The following is a 15,100-nucleotide window of genomic DNA, read 5'->3' on the forward strand; positions in this document are numbered from 1 at the left end:
ATGTTAAAAGATTTTCTAAATGAAATTGTTATTTACTATCTTTCGATCAACTGCACTACGACAACAGTTAGGTTTAGCACTTGGGCTCAAGGTTTAAGCCGAATATACGCACAAGTGTATATAAGATATAAGCTGAAAGATTTGGGTCCAAAAGAGGCGACCTAGCCACTCATGCCCTGATAAAAGAAATTAAAAAAATAACACTGTAATCTTTTCGTCATAGGAAGAAGCTCATTTACCTCATTTTTAACATTTCTGCAGAAAAGAAGAGTATATCATTCATTCATTCATACACAGCAACAGCAAAGACTACATGTATCAAGGGCCTGCCAGCTCTGTGACTTTGACCCGAAAACATGTCTGCTGACTGAATTATAATCAAATATTTACAACACAAAACCAAAATATACCCGATTTGATAATTGTTGTCAGACACGCCCTTTTGCGTTCCTCCAACTTTACGGTGCTCGCTCCCTCTATTTGTCTCTTTTTTTTATATTCAGAAACATTGCAAAACTGACCAAGATCCCCGGTTTTTGTCAGCACAAACACAAGTGCCTATTCAGAACTAGAAGACAAAAGAACACTTCTCTTTTACCCTCATAGTAATAAATGAGATGCGAGCAGAGGTAGAACCAGTGCAAATGGCCATTGAAGAGAAGAAACATGACCACCTGCGGAAACTGCAAGATCGGTAAATTTTAGGTTACATCAGATGCAAAGTAAACTTCGAGAGAAAAGAAATTCAAGTGCATAACATTAGATTGAAAGAAACAAAAAAGATATGATTGACCGATTACGATGCACTTAATCTAAAATTTAACCTACAGTGAGAACAGTATGGTACTATGGTCCCCGTGGAAATCATACTCAATGGAAACTAAGGCATTTCTAAAACTTCCGAAACTTAGCAAAAATATTAGTTTAAACTTCAACTGTAGAAAAAAAAACAACAAACTGGATTACTGGTCTTGTCCTCCCAATTTCCATTAGGAGAAGTGGCTGAATGTGCAATATCTTAATAAACTGTTTAAACAGATCTAACCCTCAATTTGTATATTGTATATGACAAAACCGAACAAATACAATAGACCTATCAAGCAGTATATGGGTCAACTATACTGACTGTAACACCATGAAATTTTCATCAGGAGAAGTTTCCTGTACAGAGATAAACCTAAACAACTTCTCTTTTGTCATATGTACAATGGTGATTTTTCCTCTCTATGCTATCATTATTATTTCATTTCGCTAAATAGATAAAAGAAAAACAGAGGATGATTCCAATGATATGTAGACAAAAAACGAAAGTGACTTTAGGGAAAGTAAAATGAGATGATGATGGAACTCACAGGAAGATGGCAATGGTGAGAACACCGGCGTTAAATCAGGAGGTTCTACATCTGGTGTATTCTCACTTGAACGAGGAACGGGAGCAGCAATCATATCCGATGAAGGGGAAGATGCAGAAATCAAATTTGGAGGTGGAGCTGGTGGTTGTTCACTAGGACTTGGAGAGGCACCATACCAGCGTGGAGCAACAACTGGGGAAACAGTAGGAGTTAGGTACCGATGCTTGTTTTTCCCAAGCCGCCCAATTCCACAACCCGATGGTGGTTTGGCATAGAGATTTCGTTGAGGTGCAGGTGCAGGAGCGTTCTGATAACCATGGTGGTGCTGCTCAGGAGGCTTCCCAGAAGGCGGAGAGTTATGGTGATGGCGGTGGTGGTGGTGGTGGTAGTGATGACCACTCCTCGGATGAGGCAAAGGAGTTGGGCTAGGAGAAGGGAAGCCAGATGGGCCATTTCCCTCAAGAGAGTGCTGCAAAATTGATGAGAGGCTTACTTGTTTAACTCTACCAAATACAGTGTTATTGAGGCCAAGGTTCCTTGCAGGAGAATCTTTGATTGTCTGAGCTAACTGCTTCAACCTTGGCAATGGTGGAGGATTATTCCCTACTGTCAGCAAAACCGATGCCTGAACCGTAGTATTATGAGCCACTGTTGACCCGTTTACATTTGTCAAGCTAACATACACATTCTGCATTCAACAAATGTCATCAGTGAGATACTATATGCTAGATTTACATTTTCATTCTCTGATTTCATTGTTGTAGGATGTTTTACATATTATCTTTCTGTTCTTATGAGAGCTTGCAAAAAGAAAATTTAAACAAATCCGTGCATCTTGGAATATCAAGCACGAAGCGAACTATTCAAAAATGAATATAAATTTTCTACTTTCTAGCTATAAAAGATGAGATAGATTTAACTTTTAAAAAGTTGTGCATATTTGGAGTTGCAAAACGCAAGAGCAGAAAGCAGACGCCTGACTGTAGTGTCTAAGAGCTGACGCAATCCACTCCAATACCTATTCCAACTGGCAGGACCCACTTGCCACAGTACATTCATTAGCACGATTTGGAAGAGGAAGTCCAATCACCATCATATCACCTCGTCATTTAGTGTCCAGGTTAGTGGAAAAACATAGACGCTGCTATGGCTCATTGTTGCATTTTCATGACCTACAATTCTTAGCACAACATAACAAGAGGCTACCATCTTGCCTCGATTCAACCGAGTCAGACCCACACCACGTGACTCTTTAAGTTGTTCGCTTGTATGTTGTTTTAGCTTTCCACGATACAAGTTCTCTATCAATCCACAGGGAGTAGACAGAAGAGCATGTTAACGTCGACAATAGGGAAAAGAATACCCCGCAGGGGATTCCCCATCCGGACAGAGGCTGAGTTTACAAACCACAGATGAGCCCGTTGCGACCGTCGCTTCTTAATTATGCTCCACTTGTGTATTTTAGTTGGTATTTTTTAAGATCTATCTTTATTTCTCGGGTAAGAATCATAAACGTAATATTAGAGGATTTTGTTCACCTGTAAACAAGGCTAGAGATCACAGAGTTCTTAAGATTAATTTTTATATTTTTATGAATGAAGTTCAGAGCTTGTTCTATGACGAATTATTTTCATTATACTAAACTTGCATAAAGGCTTCCTACTACCTTTTTACATAAAGTGGCACTAGCCATTAAGAAGTACGAACGGCACAAAAGATGCACCAGAATGCCAGATATGGAGCAAATGGAGAAGAAAATGATCGAACCTCATAAGAATTTAGATGCAAGCCTGACTTCAATTGACCCTTCAACTCGCCGAAATTTTGTTGTATTTGATGAATGGAGAAGTTCAAGGTGAAATTGAAAAGGATCTGTGTTTTCTGAAGAAGAAATGCTTTCTGTGGAGGGATCACTGTAATTCCTCCTTTAAATTTCAGGACCTCAAACGAGATAGGATCACCAAACAGTGACTGGGTCAAACGGAGAGATGATGGTGTCATCAACAACGCTCCAAATGACTCCCTCAATACACTTAAGCTAGCTGATGAAATTTCTGAGTATTTTGTATCTGGGTCAACGGAGAGCACCACATTTGTGAAGTTTGAATCATCCAAGGGTTCTAGATATATAACATTGACCTGGTTCAGTTAAAAGTGTTAAACAATTGAGACAATTATAAAGGGGGGAGAGAGAATACATGAGAGAGAGAGAGAGGTGCATTTGTACCGTGGAGTTGACAACGCCAATCTCTTCAAAGATGTCGAACTCAAGCTGCTGAATATTAGCCTTCAGCAAGGAAACCGGCTTTTGGAGTCTGAACACCGCCACTACATCATGACCTGAAGTATCCATCTATGTCAGCCTCATAATGTGTCAAATGATAATTTTAAAAGTTTGATATACGGTGCATGATCATTGGCAAGCATTATAGCTGTTAAGATCATTTCAGAAAATACATTCTGGAAAGATGAAAAAGCAAGCAAATATAACAAGCAAGCACAAAACACAAAGATACATCCGATTTTTAATTTGAAGCCTGAATATAACCCGCCTGATCAACCAAAAGAGAAGAGTTCCCGTATATACGTGATGGATGTGCTCCTTCCTGAATTGAGCCGTTCCAGACAGATGTTCTACCTAAGAGTATTAGCCACCACAAATTGAATCGCGGACATTTTCATCATGAAGGTTTGATTTCTTTGTTTTGTTTAAGTTGTGTCAAACAAGGAGAGAGCTCCAGTTGTTGTTCTTTCTATTTCTCAGGTTGTAATAGATATTTTCTTAAAGCATGATTTAAGTAGATAAACACGATCTTGAGTTATAAATCTATAATAAACTAATACATCCACCCATACCAGCTCCATAGTCAATAAGCATAAAATAATCACCCTGCAATCCGTAGAGTAAAACCCATGCTACCACTCACAGAGCCTACTACCGGAATATGATCCAAGAGAAATCTATCAAATGTCACAGAATTGCAACCTTGAACGTTAAAAAGTGTTGAAGGAATCACAAGATGTACTTTTCTCTTAACCAGTAATTAGATTTCATTTCAGCATTATAAAGAACTAGATATGGGCAACTAAACTTTCATAATCTTCCAAGTTTCTAATATCACCATCCCAAACTGTGTTAACAGTCCAAAGATTTAACCACCTACGGATGGTTTTCACATATCCTTCTAGTTCTAAAAACAATCATTGTCCTCTTAGCTTACTGTAGGACAAGAAACACAAATGACATGTCCAATCAATCTTATATTCGAAACATCTTTGCTCAAGGGACAACCTAAGGATCCTAAAATGCAAAGACCCTCTTTCGCTCTGTGTTAAGGGCCTTACGAATATTTTTAAACCAGTAGCTAATAGTAGGAGATAGATTCGCTGTTCAAACCAGTAGAATTTTGACACATATTAGTCATTCAAATGCGTAAAGCCAAATCCAAGAGGCCAAGAAGTTGCGTCAACTGTTGAGACAAACATGGTGATTGGTGATCATGCAACTTCATTCCTATTGTCATTTAGCAGCTATTGATAGTGGACTGCTGACTAAACCAATCTTGTTTTCCATTCCTGTCTATGCAAAAGCATATGGGATCCCAACTCAAACTTAAATCCATGGAGAAATGAGATACAAGCCCACATGCCCGCCAACACCAACCTCCAATTCACAATTTCTTTTCGGGTTAATCAATCGTGCAAAAACAGGCTACGGCCTGAACTGTTCAAGCGATCCGGTGGATCATTCAAGTTTTCAACACCCTCTAATTCCAAAACCATCTAAGAAACACAGGACAATTGGGGGTATTCGCATAATTGTCATAACCACCGAAAAAGTTTAGTTTTTATTACAAAAATTAGGATCACAAATTAGGACACAAGTTTCTAACTCCTTGACCTCCTATCATTTCTTATCCGATAAAAAATCCCCAAACACAGGGATTCAAAGTTTCTATTAATGCCCAAATGCAGGTCAATAGATCCTATAAATCCGATAGAACCACCTAAAATTGGTAAATGCACATAAAACATCGACTCAAAAACAGAATAAAAACCCCCCAAAAAGGAGAAAAACGTTCATAGTTTCATGCCAATTTTATAGAAAACTACTAGAAACCCTAGACCCAAATCATTACAATTTCCAACCAATCCATAACCAGATCGATGCCCTAACCTGAAAAAACCTAAACAAACACAAGAAATCGATAGGAATATTCTTACCTTTCAATAAGGTGGTTGGATCCAGATCCGCTCGATCTCTATAATGATATAACGGCGGCAACCAAAAAATAGCAGAAAGAAAAACAGCAGCACTAAAAAGAAGAACAATTACACATCTGAAACGAACGAATTTGAAGATATTTGTACATGGATTATGATCCACATTTTCATTTGGGATTGAAATTCCAACAACACCTGAAGAAGAAGAAGAAGAAGAAAGTGATGATTCTTCTTCAATTTTACCCATAATGGATAATTGTTTTATAGATCTTGTTATTTCTCATATCCCTTTTTAGATACCCTAATTTTAGACAAAACGATTCACCATTTTTGTTTGAGTTTTTATCTTTTTCCCTCAGCTACTATTTTAGAGAGAGAAAGAGAAAGAGGGGAATTGGAATTGTAGAGAGAGAGAAAATAGTAGTAGTACTATAGGAGTACTATAGTCTGGTTGTGTTACTGAGTTCCAAGGAGTAATGTTTATTAAACTGCGCCACCAAAGCGGCATTTAAGCATATCACTGCGACAAAGTAAATAAACTCACGCGCATCAACGCATCGTTTTTATTGGTAACCTAAAAACAAAGGAGAACCACTCAGCGTCGCGCGTGTACATATTAGGCGCGTCTAATTCTCTACTAATCAGGGGAGTTTAATAGTTTTTACCTTTTGATTATATTTGGCGCCTGAGAAAAAAAATGAATTAGCATAAGAGGGGATGGGAAATTAGGTCGGAAATGGATTGTTAATAGCAAAAAAAAATCAACATTTTTAATTGTTTTGCCGTGTTCTAGGTGTAAAATTACCAAAAGGAGTTAATTAAAAAACAGACTATATTTTGGTTTTTTTCGTCTTTTTTCCTACTATTTATGTTGTTTTTATCTGTTCGTTCCTTTACCAACAATTATTTTCAAAATATTTTGTTCATGATTATTACTTTTTCATTTGTGTGGTCAATAAAACACAACGTCTTGAACAAACCAGAGTTTGCCTAGAATAAACAACATCAGTTTTTTTATATTTTATTTTTCGGATAACATGATTATCCAACTATTTGTATCGAAGAAACAACAGTTTGTATCGACCAAACAATGTCTGTTTGTCTTGAAAATACAATTGTTGTTTACTGTTAACAAACTATTGTTTGTCTTAAACAAATTGAAGGAACTAATGTTTGTCTTGAATAAATTGTTTGTATCAAGCAAAAAAACAGTTTGTTTCAAAAAAAAAAAAAAAAACAGTTTGTCTTGCTTGTTCGTTCTTCATTTTTTATTTTTTATTTTTTTCAGGTTACATGTTTGTCACATTGCCCAAAATGTTTGTATCAAACAAACTACAATTGTTTGTTCATTAATAATTCTTTCGTTTTTTTTTTGTTCATTCTTGTCCAAGTAACTTTTTTGTTACAGTGGCTAATAAATTTGAAAATCACATTCCATATTGTTTTTTTCTCTGGATCGATCTTCATCGAATGAATGTGAATGTTGTATGATATGTTGTTCAACAAAGTAGAAAAAAAATTTCAAACTCGTTTTGTTATCAATCTAGTCTTTCTTAATTAATGCAAGAAAAACATAAATTTGAGAGAGAAAGAGGCGGAGAAGAAATAAAACTCGTCGAAAAATAAAACTAAAACCTAATTTTCGCATTTGGATAGGGAAGAATAATTTTGTTATCATCAAGAAAATGTGAACGTCACCCACATAGGTGAATAGAAAATTACAGTGTTTTCAACCACTAAAGCAGTTTATTTCGGCTGAAGCAACCATCTTCTTACTAGATCAGAATATGCTAAAATCTGAACGCGGAGATCAAAATACTTCCAACCCATTAAAAGAAATAGACAACGATATAATTGAGTCATTCAGTTCGAATTTCGGGTCACTTTTTTCGACTTTGTTATAGTATTGTATCTGGAATTGCAAAATTCGCGATGCGATGCAATAACTTACTTTTCCATTTATCATGAGTTAATTAGTAGAATTTAATTTTATCAACTAATTACGTAATTAATGATTCCAAGATAAAAAAAAAAGAGACTCGTTAGTTTCGAGATACATATATAAAAAATTGTTTATCTGTCAAAATGTGATCTTGGTATAATTTTAGTACAAAAAATTCCATTAAAAACTTGTGATTTGTAGCAATAGAATTTCATTGTGGCCTCTAAAAGCTGATTAATAAACTTAAAAACTATGAACTCGTAGGTAGGGCTGGGAAAACGGTCCGGCACCCCGGGATCCGGCCCGTTCGGCCCGGACCGTTTAGACCCGCTGCCCGCATGTTAACCGAGCCGGGCTTACCCGGCCCGATGGTTCGGGCTTATAGGGCCGGGCTCGGACAAGGACTCAAATCCGAGTCCCGGCCCGATAAACCCGCCCGATGAACCTGCCCGATACCCGAGCCCGATGACCGTCCGCTACCCGAGCCCGCATGCAATAGTATAGATCCAACGGCTGAGATAGGTGCCTCTTCACATTATATGTCAGCCGTTGGATCTAAATAAATGGCCCTTGGAATCTTATAAATTGGTTTCTCAAACAGAAAACCCTAATCACCAGTCACCACCACCTCTCTCTCCGCCTCTCTCTTTCTCTGCCTCTCTCTTTCTTTCTGCCTCCATTCTTATCTTAACCCTAAACAAAAATCTAATCTTCCAATCCCCATTACCATGATTCACAGAAAAACTATTGGATTGGAAAAACGGATGTTCTTGAAAAATCAAAGCCCTCTCTTCACTATCTTCTTCAATCTACATGTGGGTTAATATTTTAGAATCATGAGATGAAGTTTAGAATCATGAGATGAAGTTCGGTATACGCCGATGATCTCGGTTTTACTGTAATCTCTATTGTTGTAATGTTCTTTTTTTTGCTAGGTTATCTTTAGATCTTTTTTTTGTTGCTAGGTTTTTTATATTTTGTTGCTAGGTTTTATGATTCGTTGTTAGGTTTTTATGATTTTGTTGCTAGGTTTTTATGATCTTGTTGCTAGGTTAAGACCAGATGTGAGTGTTGGATTAGATGAAGAACTTGAAGAAACAGAAAAGATGCAAATGGGTTACCTCCAATTGTTTTAGTTCATGGGATTTTTGGATTTGGCAAAGGGGTTTGTGCTTTTACTTATGATTTTCATCATCATGGGGTTTTATCTCTTGTTCTTCATTTTTCACTCTTTACTTTCCATTAATGGAGGTTGCTAGTTGATTATATGCAGAGATTGGGTTTTTCATAGATCAGAGAATTAATTGGGTGCTAAAAACATAATTTTCAAAAAAATAATAATTAAACACATAATTATAAATGAAATGGTTTTTTGTTAAATTATAAAAAAGTGTTTTGATTATTTTATTTTTTTTCTTGGAATAACCCGAGCCCGTCCGGCCCGTTACCGTCAAAGCCCGCTCGGGCTAGCGGGCTCGGACGGGCTACGGGCCCTAAATATGTTGAATTTGTCCGGCCCGATCCGCCCGACTCCCTATCGCGGGCTCGGCTTATCCGAGCCCGATCCGCCCGAGTCCGGCTCAAAGTTGCCCGAGCCCGTCCGAACCCGTCCGATTCCCACCCCTACTCGTAGGTGTTCGGTTACCAAATAAGGTAAAATCTCAACAAAAAAAAAAAATAAGGTAAATAGTGCCAACCTGTTGAATCGAGGTTGAAATGTCAAATTGAATGTGGGTCCTACTTTATGTATTGTTGATGTTAATAGATGCGCCGTCTTTTTCTTGATGTCGCAGTGATATGGGAAATGGTTAAAAGTAGTACTTGTCTCTCTACTTCTACTTACAGAGAGATGATGAGACAGGGTAACCATTATGATGTGGCAATGCGATGGCAAAAGGTTACTAGCTTCTTTCTCTATTTTCTCTTCTGTTTATTCAACCCATTAAATATTTTTTTGGATTATTTCCCTAACGGCCCCCAACTTTGTGACCAACTTCCCGCCTGGCCCTTTACTTTACGAAAAATACCCATATGGCCCCCTTCTTTTATAACACCGTCACTCTCTCTCCTCCATCATGTTTTCTCTCTCTGCCAAGTCACGCCACATCATCTTTTACGCCACCTCATCATCTTCTCCGGCATGGGTCGCCGGCCGGCCAAATTTCCGGCCGGCGACCTTCAAATTTTTTTTCTCTCTCTAAAAAAAAAAAAAATTTTTTTTTTTGTTCTCACCTCTCACTCTCTCTCTAAACTCCGGCGAAGGGAAACCCTTCGCCGGAGTTCGAGTCTGTTCAAGAACAGACGGATTTGTTCTTGAACATACTCGTTTTTTTTTTTAGAGAGAGAGAAAAAAATTTGAAGGTCGCCGGCCGGCGACCCATGCCGGAGAAGATGATGAGGTGGCGTAAAAGATGATGTGGCGTGACGTGGCAGAGAGAGAAAATATGATGGAGGAGAGAGAGTGACAGTGTTATAACGGAAGGGGGCCACATGGATATTTTTCGTAAAGTAGGGGGCCAGGCGGGAAGCTGGTCACAAAGTTGGGGGCCATTAGAGAAATAACCCTATTTTTTTTGGATTAAAGGTCCGAATTTGAATCACATTAGTACTATTAGTCCATCCCTAAACTAATAAATAGCTATAAGGGAGCGGCTAAATGTACTCGCGGAATTGTTATTTTGTCGCAAGTGCCTGTTAGCACTTCGTACGAACTTGGTGCCTATTGTGGAGGCACCAAGTCCACCCAACTTTAATTTTTTTTCTTCTCTTCTTTTTCTCTTTCTTCTTCATCTCTTCTCCTTCTTGGAATGATCATCGACACTTTATCATTATAAACAACTTTGTTTTAAAATCCATCATCATCGATTAACAATGAGGAGTTAGACTGATCCAAAACAACCATTAAAAATATTCTCGGGAACCATACTCTCGGTCAATCCGAGACCTAAGCAAAGCTTCAGAGTGACTAATTTGAAACCCAAAGCAAGGGCTTGGACTGATCCGAGTCCGAAGTCTTGCTTTGGGTTTCAGAAGGGTTGATCCGTGCCAATAGATGTTTATGGTCAAAAGGGATTTACCTTAGTCAATCTCATCCCCCGATTGCTAACAACAATTTTCGGGTGCTTTTAGCCGATCCCCAGTTAAAATAAAATTGTACATCTAGTCTAAGAATCACATCTCCATGCAAAACACACAAATGTATTAGGAGATGAAGTTCGAATTAACGTTGATGGAGCTTTCACATATGGTGAAGGAACTTCTGCTGTTGTGATTGGACATTTTGAAGAGGCATTCATGGCTGCTGAAACAGAGTATTGTATGACAAGTAGTGCTCTTCAATCAGAAGCAAAAGCTGTCTTGATTGGACAACGACTTGTTAAAAGATTACTAATGAGGAAAGTAATCATAGAAGATTTTCTCAAAGACAGTCTCATACACGCATGTGAAACTGAATCTGATCATGTACCTTGGCAAGTTCGTAACATAATCGATGATATCAGGGATGAAACAAGATACACAAATAAGGTGAAGTTCTATCACATTTCAAGGGATCACAGTAGTGTTGCAAATTCTTTAACAAAAGAAACTTTTGCTACTCAAGTTAGTGGTGTGTGGGGAATAGATGAACCACAACATTACATTGTAAGAGCTTTGAACTTTGAGGTGATTACTAATGTAACAACTGCTATTAATGAATAAAAAAAGGCAAAAAACCTAACTTCATAAAAAAAAATATTTATCTAATTCCCATAATAACTTTCGATATGGAATGGCACAATGAGTCAAGTACAAGTTCAGAGTTTAGTGTGCCTTGGTGTTATAGATTACAAAAACAATTTTTTATATCACAAAACATATTTTGTTCGAGAAAGTCCCCTTTTGTTCCCAAAAACAAACCCTAGACTACTCCAAGAACAATCAAAATTCTCCTAATCTACTACCCCAATCCCACATGTAATTACATATTCTCATCCAACCTACTTACATAATTCCACAAACGAATAATCATCACCTTGCCGCTAGTATCCTCTCACAAACACCACATTTAGTAGCCAAGAGTAAACCCAAATTTTAACTACTTCAGTAAGCAACAATCTTCATAAGAGAATCAAACACACATAAACCCTCTCATCCTCTCGATTATCCTTATCATTTCATTTTGAAATCACATCTGCTATTTATCAATTTTAACCCCTTAAATCCTAGGCCGATCAAGCGATTGTTCCAATTAGCAGGAAAAATAACCCCTAGAAGATGAAGGTTTAGACTCAACAACCAATCACATCAATCGTCATGGATGGACAAGAAGACACCGCCATGAACGAGGGTCATAAAAAACCAGGGAAGTTCAACACTAGCTTGTAGTATTCTGGGTTTTTTCTTGGTTTAATTTATTCACTGCTTCATGCACTTGGTTCTTGCTTGATTTTCTTTGCTCGATGCTAATCTTGATTTCCATTCACCTATGCCATGGTAGTAGTAGGATATTCAGGTTAAGGTGGTATCTTCTTTACAGTGGTTAAGCTCCATATGCACTTAATCTCTACATGTTAATTGTTGGCACTCTTTTTAAGTGGTTTTAATGGATTCATCATCCTGAATAACATCAATCCCTTTTAGGGGTGGGATAAAAACCCGAATGCCCGATATCCGACGCGTTCACCCGAGTCCGATAAGGCCCGCGGACGCCCACACCCGTCAGTGGGTAATACCCGCCCAACCCGATAGATTTTAGTGGGCGGGCTCGGGTGAATTGCTTCACCCGGCACCCCGCCCAAGCCCGAGCCCGCTGGTAATGCCCGATGAGAACTAACTGTGGGCGCCCGTATAACCCGCTCGATTGGCTGCCCGCAAGCTCTTCTCTCTTGAAATACGGATTAAACAACAATCGTTGGATCTAGGGTTAAATGTTTTCTTTTCCATCCCTCATATATAAAGTCCAATGTTTCACCTAAATGTGTTTTTCCAGAGAATAGGAGAGAGAAAGAGCAATATGTTTCTTCCAAGACATTTAACCTTCACATCTTTCTCTATTTGACTCTTTATTTCTGCCTTGATTTCTTTCTCTATTTCACTCTTTCTTTCTGTCTCGTTAACCTTCTTGTAATACCTTTCGTTTCTCTTATATCTGGTTTATATCAGTAACAGGTTTGTGTATACTTGTAAGTTTATATAGATAGTACCAGACATATGTTTTTGGTGTCAAATGTGTTTCTTCTTTTTACTATTTATATTCTAGATCTTGAAGGAAGTAGCATACGGACTGAACAACAAAAGATGAAGAATACCATGAAACTATTGTACAAATTATATTTTTCTTTAGAAAATTTAAAGTAGTTGATCTATCTTTTTATGTTCTCCAACTTTCAAATTCTTCAATCATATGTTCAGAAGTTAATGGGAAGATTTATATCTATCTTTTGAAGTGGTTGATCTATCTTTTTTATGTTTCCAAATTTTAGAAAATTTAAAGTGGTTGATCTATCTTTCAATGATTTATATTTATTGAATGCAGATTTCTAGGGTTTTGATTGATACAATTCTTCAAATTAGAGAAGCTTATTCTGAATAAAAATAATATCAGATTAGAAACCCGACGCCCGACTTGCCCGAAGCCCGGCTAACCCGACACTTTAGTGGGCTTGGGCGGGCTTTGATCATAAGAGATTTTAGAAAAGCCCGCCCGAATCCGCCCGAGAACCCGAGTGGGCAGAGGGGAAACTTACCCGACCCGCCCGAGTCCGACTCTGACCTACCCGCGGGTGCCCATACCCGCCCGATTCCCACCCCTAATCCCTTTACTGTTTTTTTGTATCTCTCTATCTCCTCTGCTTTTATTTTCAATTTGAATCTTTTGTGTTAGGGTTTGTATATTAGTGTCTCTTTATCTTTTTCTAGTTTGTATAGTGTCAATTGCTAAGTTAGTGATTATTTGTGTTCTCTCTTTTTTATATATAAAAAAAAAAGAATAATATCTTAGGAGTTATAGATTGGTTTTTTTAAGTTCGTCTATGTGAGATCTGAAGGAGTTGTCCTTCGACCAAGGTGACAATGCGAACAATTTGTCGGATAGGACAATTGATGTGGAAGATCATCAAGTCCGATTGATTTAGGGATCGTAGAGTTGTAGCTAGAGACCAACTACGATCGTCGAATTACGGAGTAATTCGCGGCTAACTTCGATCGGATCCTACAACGGGTTACACATAAGAGTGACAAATTGATCTAGGATATGACTAGTGGGAGTGAGATATAATCATGGGAGTGTCCCATAAACCTATCTCATAGGCCTAAAAAGGAATTAGGCAAAGATAGTACAAAAGGGCCAAAAACAGGGTTTTTGGGCCTAGACCGGTTCGGGTACTTCTAGGACTCGGATTGGGCTGAATTTTGGAGGGTTAGTTGCTGATATAATAAACATTATATCTGCCAGTTTTCGTGGTGTTTGGGCACCTCCTCCTTAGGGAATTGAGAAAATACCAATAGTTGCTATTTTCGACTATTTCCCTAAATCTTATTCTAAAGGGTGTTTTAGGAAACCTAAAAGGAGGTGGATTCTTATTAGGGTTCTATATAAACACTCTTAGGGCAGAGAATAAGGTGTGGAATTTCTCTCTAAGCTTTCTTACTCTACCACATCAAGTAGAGAGGAGAAAGTGAGCTAATTCCCATTAACTATCTATCTAGTCAAGAAGAAAGGAGTTCTTCTTCCAACCACCATTGGTGTGCTAGCTATACAACAAGGTGGGAGATCAAATTTGTTTGCTCGTGTCCCAAGTAGAGGAGCTACACTTGAAGCTCTTGGTCTTCTCATAAGCAATTGGAAAGGTTCGAGGGAAAACTAGCGAACAAGGTATTTATCTTTCTAGTTGTAATTAATGATTATCATAGGTTTATGCATGTGATCCTGGGAATACTAGTGTAGACATTAGATGTCTTAATTCCGCTATAAACACTAGTAGAAGGGTGTAAAACCCAACAGTGGCGTCAGAGCCTCTTGCAATTAGCCTATCTTATCTAAGTTTTGGACCAATTCCATGCTTTCCTAGATAGATTATTGTGTCAAAAGATTTCAAAATTTGTTCTTGAAAAGAGTTTCAAAACCTAAATTTTGATCCAAATTGGTTTGATTAAAAGAGTTGTTTTAAGTTTTTGGAAACTTGTGAAAAACAAAATTTGGAAACTTAGAATTGTTCTAAAAAGAATTTGAAATATTTAGAAGTGTTTCAAATTTTGGAAAAAGCAATTTAAAATTGCAACACAAAAAAAAAGGGGAGACTATTGAGTTTTTTAGAAACTCAATAGGTCCGGCCAGGAAGCTTCCTGGCCGGACCAGTAGCCTGGAGGACGCGTCTGGTAGACGCGTCCCAGATTACTGATGGACGCGTCTGAGGACGCGTCCAGTAGCTACTACCAGACGCGTCTTGGAGATGCGTCTGGGGTCCTGGGTGTCTCGGACTAAGTCCGAGACACCTAGTGCTGGTCCGGTCCAGCACCAGATGCGTCTGGGACGCGTCTGGTGCTTGGACTAGCGTCCTGGCTCCGGCCAGGACGAGATCAGGCCTATTGGCCTCGGCTCGGA

At 38.2% G+C, this 15,100-nt stretch overlaps 1 protein-coding gene across 2 annotated transcripts; it reads right to left on the minus strand.

Moving 5' to 3' along the window:
* Positions 1-211: 211 nt before the first annotated feature.
* Positions 212-6,103, minus strand: LOC147558918 (uncharacterized). Of its 2 annotated transcripts, none has more exons than XM_086660673.1 (5): positions 5,577-6,103; positions 3,580-3,692; positions 3,120-3,491; positions 1,353-2,040; positions 212-683 (listed from the first exon to the last, which is right to left on the minus strand). In XM_086660673.1, the coding sequence occupies exons 1-5, from the start codon at positions 5,821-5,823 to the stop codon at positions 601-603; spliced, it is 1,503 nt and encodes a 500-aa protein (XP_086516799.1). In that variant the 5' UTR covers positions 5,824-6,103; the 3' UTR covers positions 212-600. The 2 variants fall into 2 exon arrangements, with proteins under 2 accessions (XP_086516799.1, XP_086516800.1); XM_086660674.1 differs by lacking the exon at positions 5,577-6,103 and adding an exon at positions 4,209-5,272.
* Positions 6,104-15,100: the final 8,997 nt, after the last annotated feature.

This window comes from Eschscholzia californica, unplaced genomic scaffold, assembly GCF_041429995.1.
Source record: "Eschscholzia californica isolate CP2 unplaced genomic scaffold, dmEscCali1.0.p SCAF_2, whole genome shotgun sequence".
Classification (NCBI taxonomy): domain Eukaryota; kingdom Viridiplantae; phylum Streptophyta; class Magnoliopsida; order Ranunculales; family Papaveraceae; genus Eschscholzia; species Eschscholzia californica.

Excerpts from the sequence above, each read along its gene's own strand:
- LOC147558918 (XM_086660673.1), bottom strand. The coding sequence starts at position 5,823 with ATGGGTAAAATTGAAGAAGAATCATCACTTTCTTCTTCTTCTTCTTCT. Across the intron at positions 3,492-3,579 it reads TTGGCGTTGTCAACTCCACG|GTCAATGTTATATATCTAGA; the intron begins GTACAAATGCAC and ends TAACTGAACCAG. Across the intron at positions 684-1,352 it reads CTCACCATTGCCATCTTCCT|TTTCCGCAGGTGGTCATGTT; the intron begins GTGAGTTCCATC and ends CCGATCTTGCAG.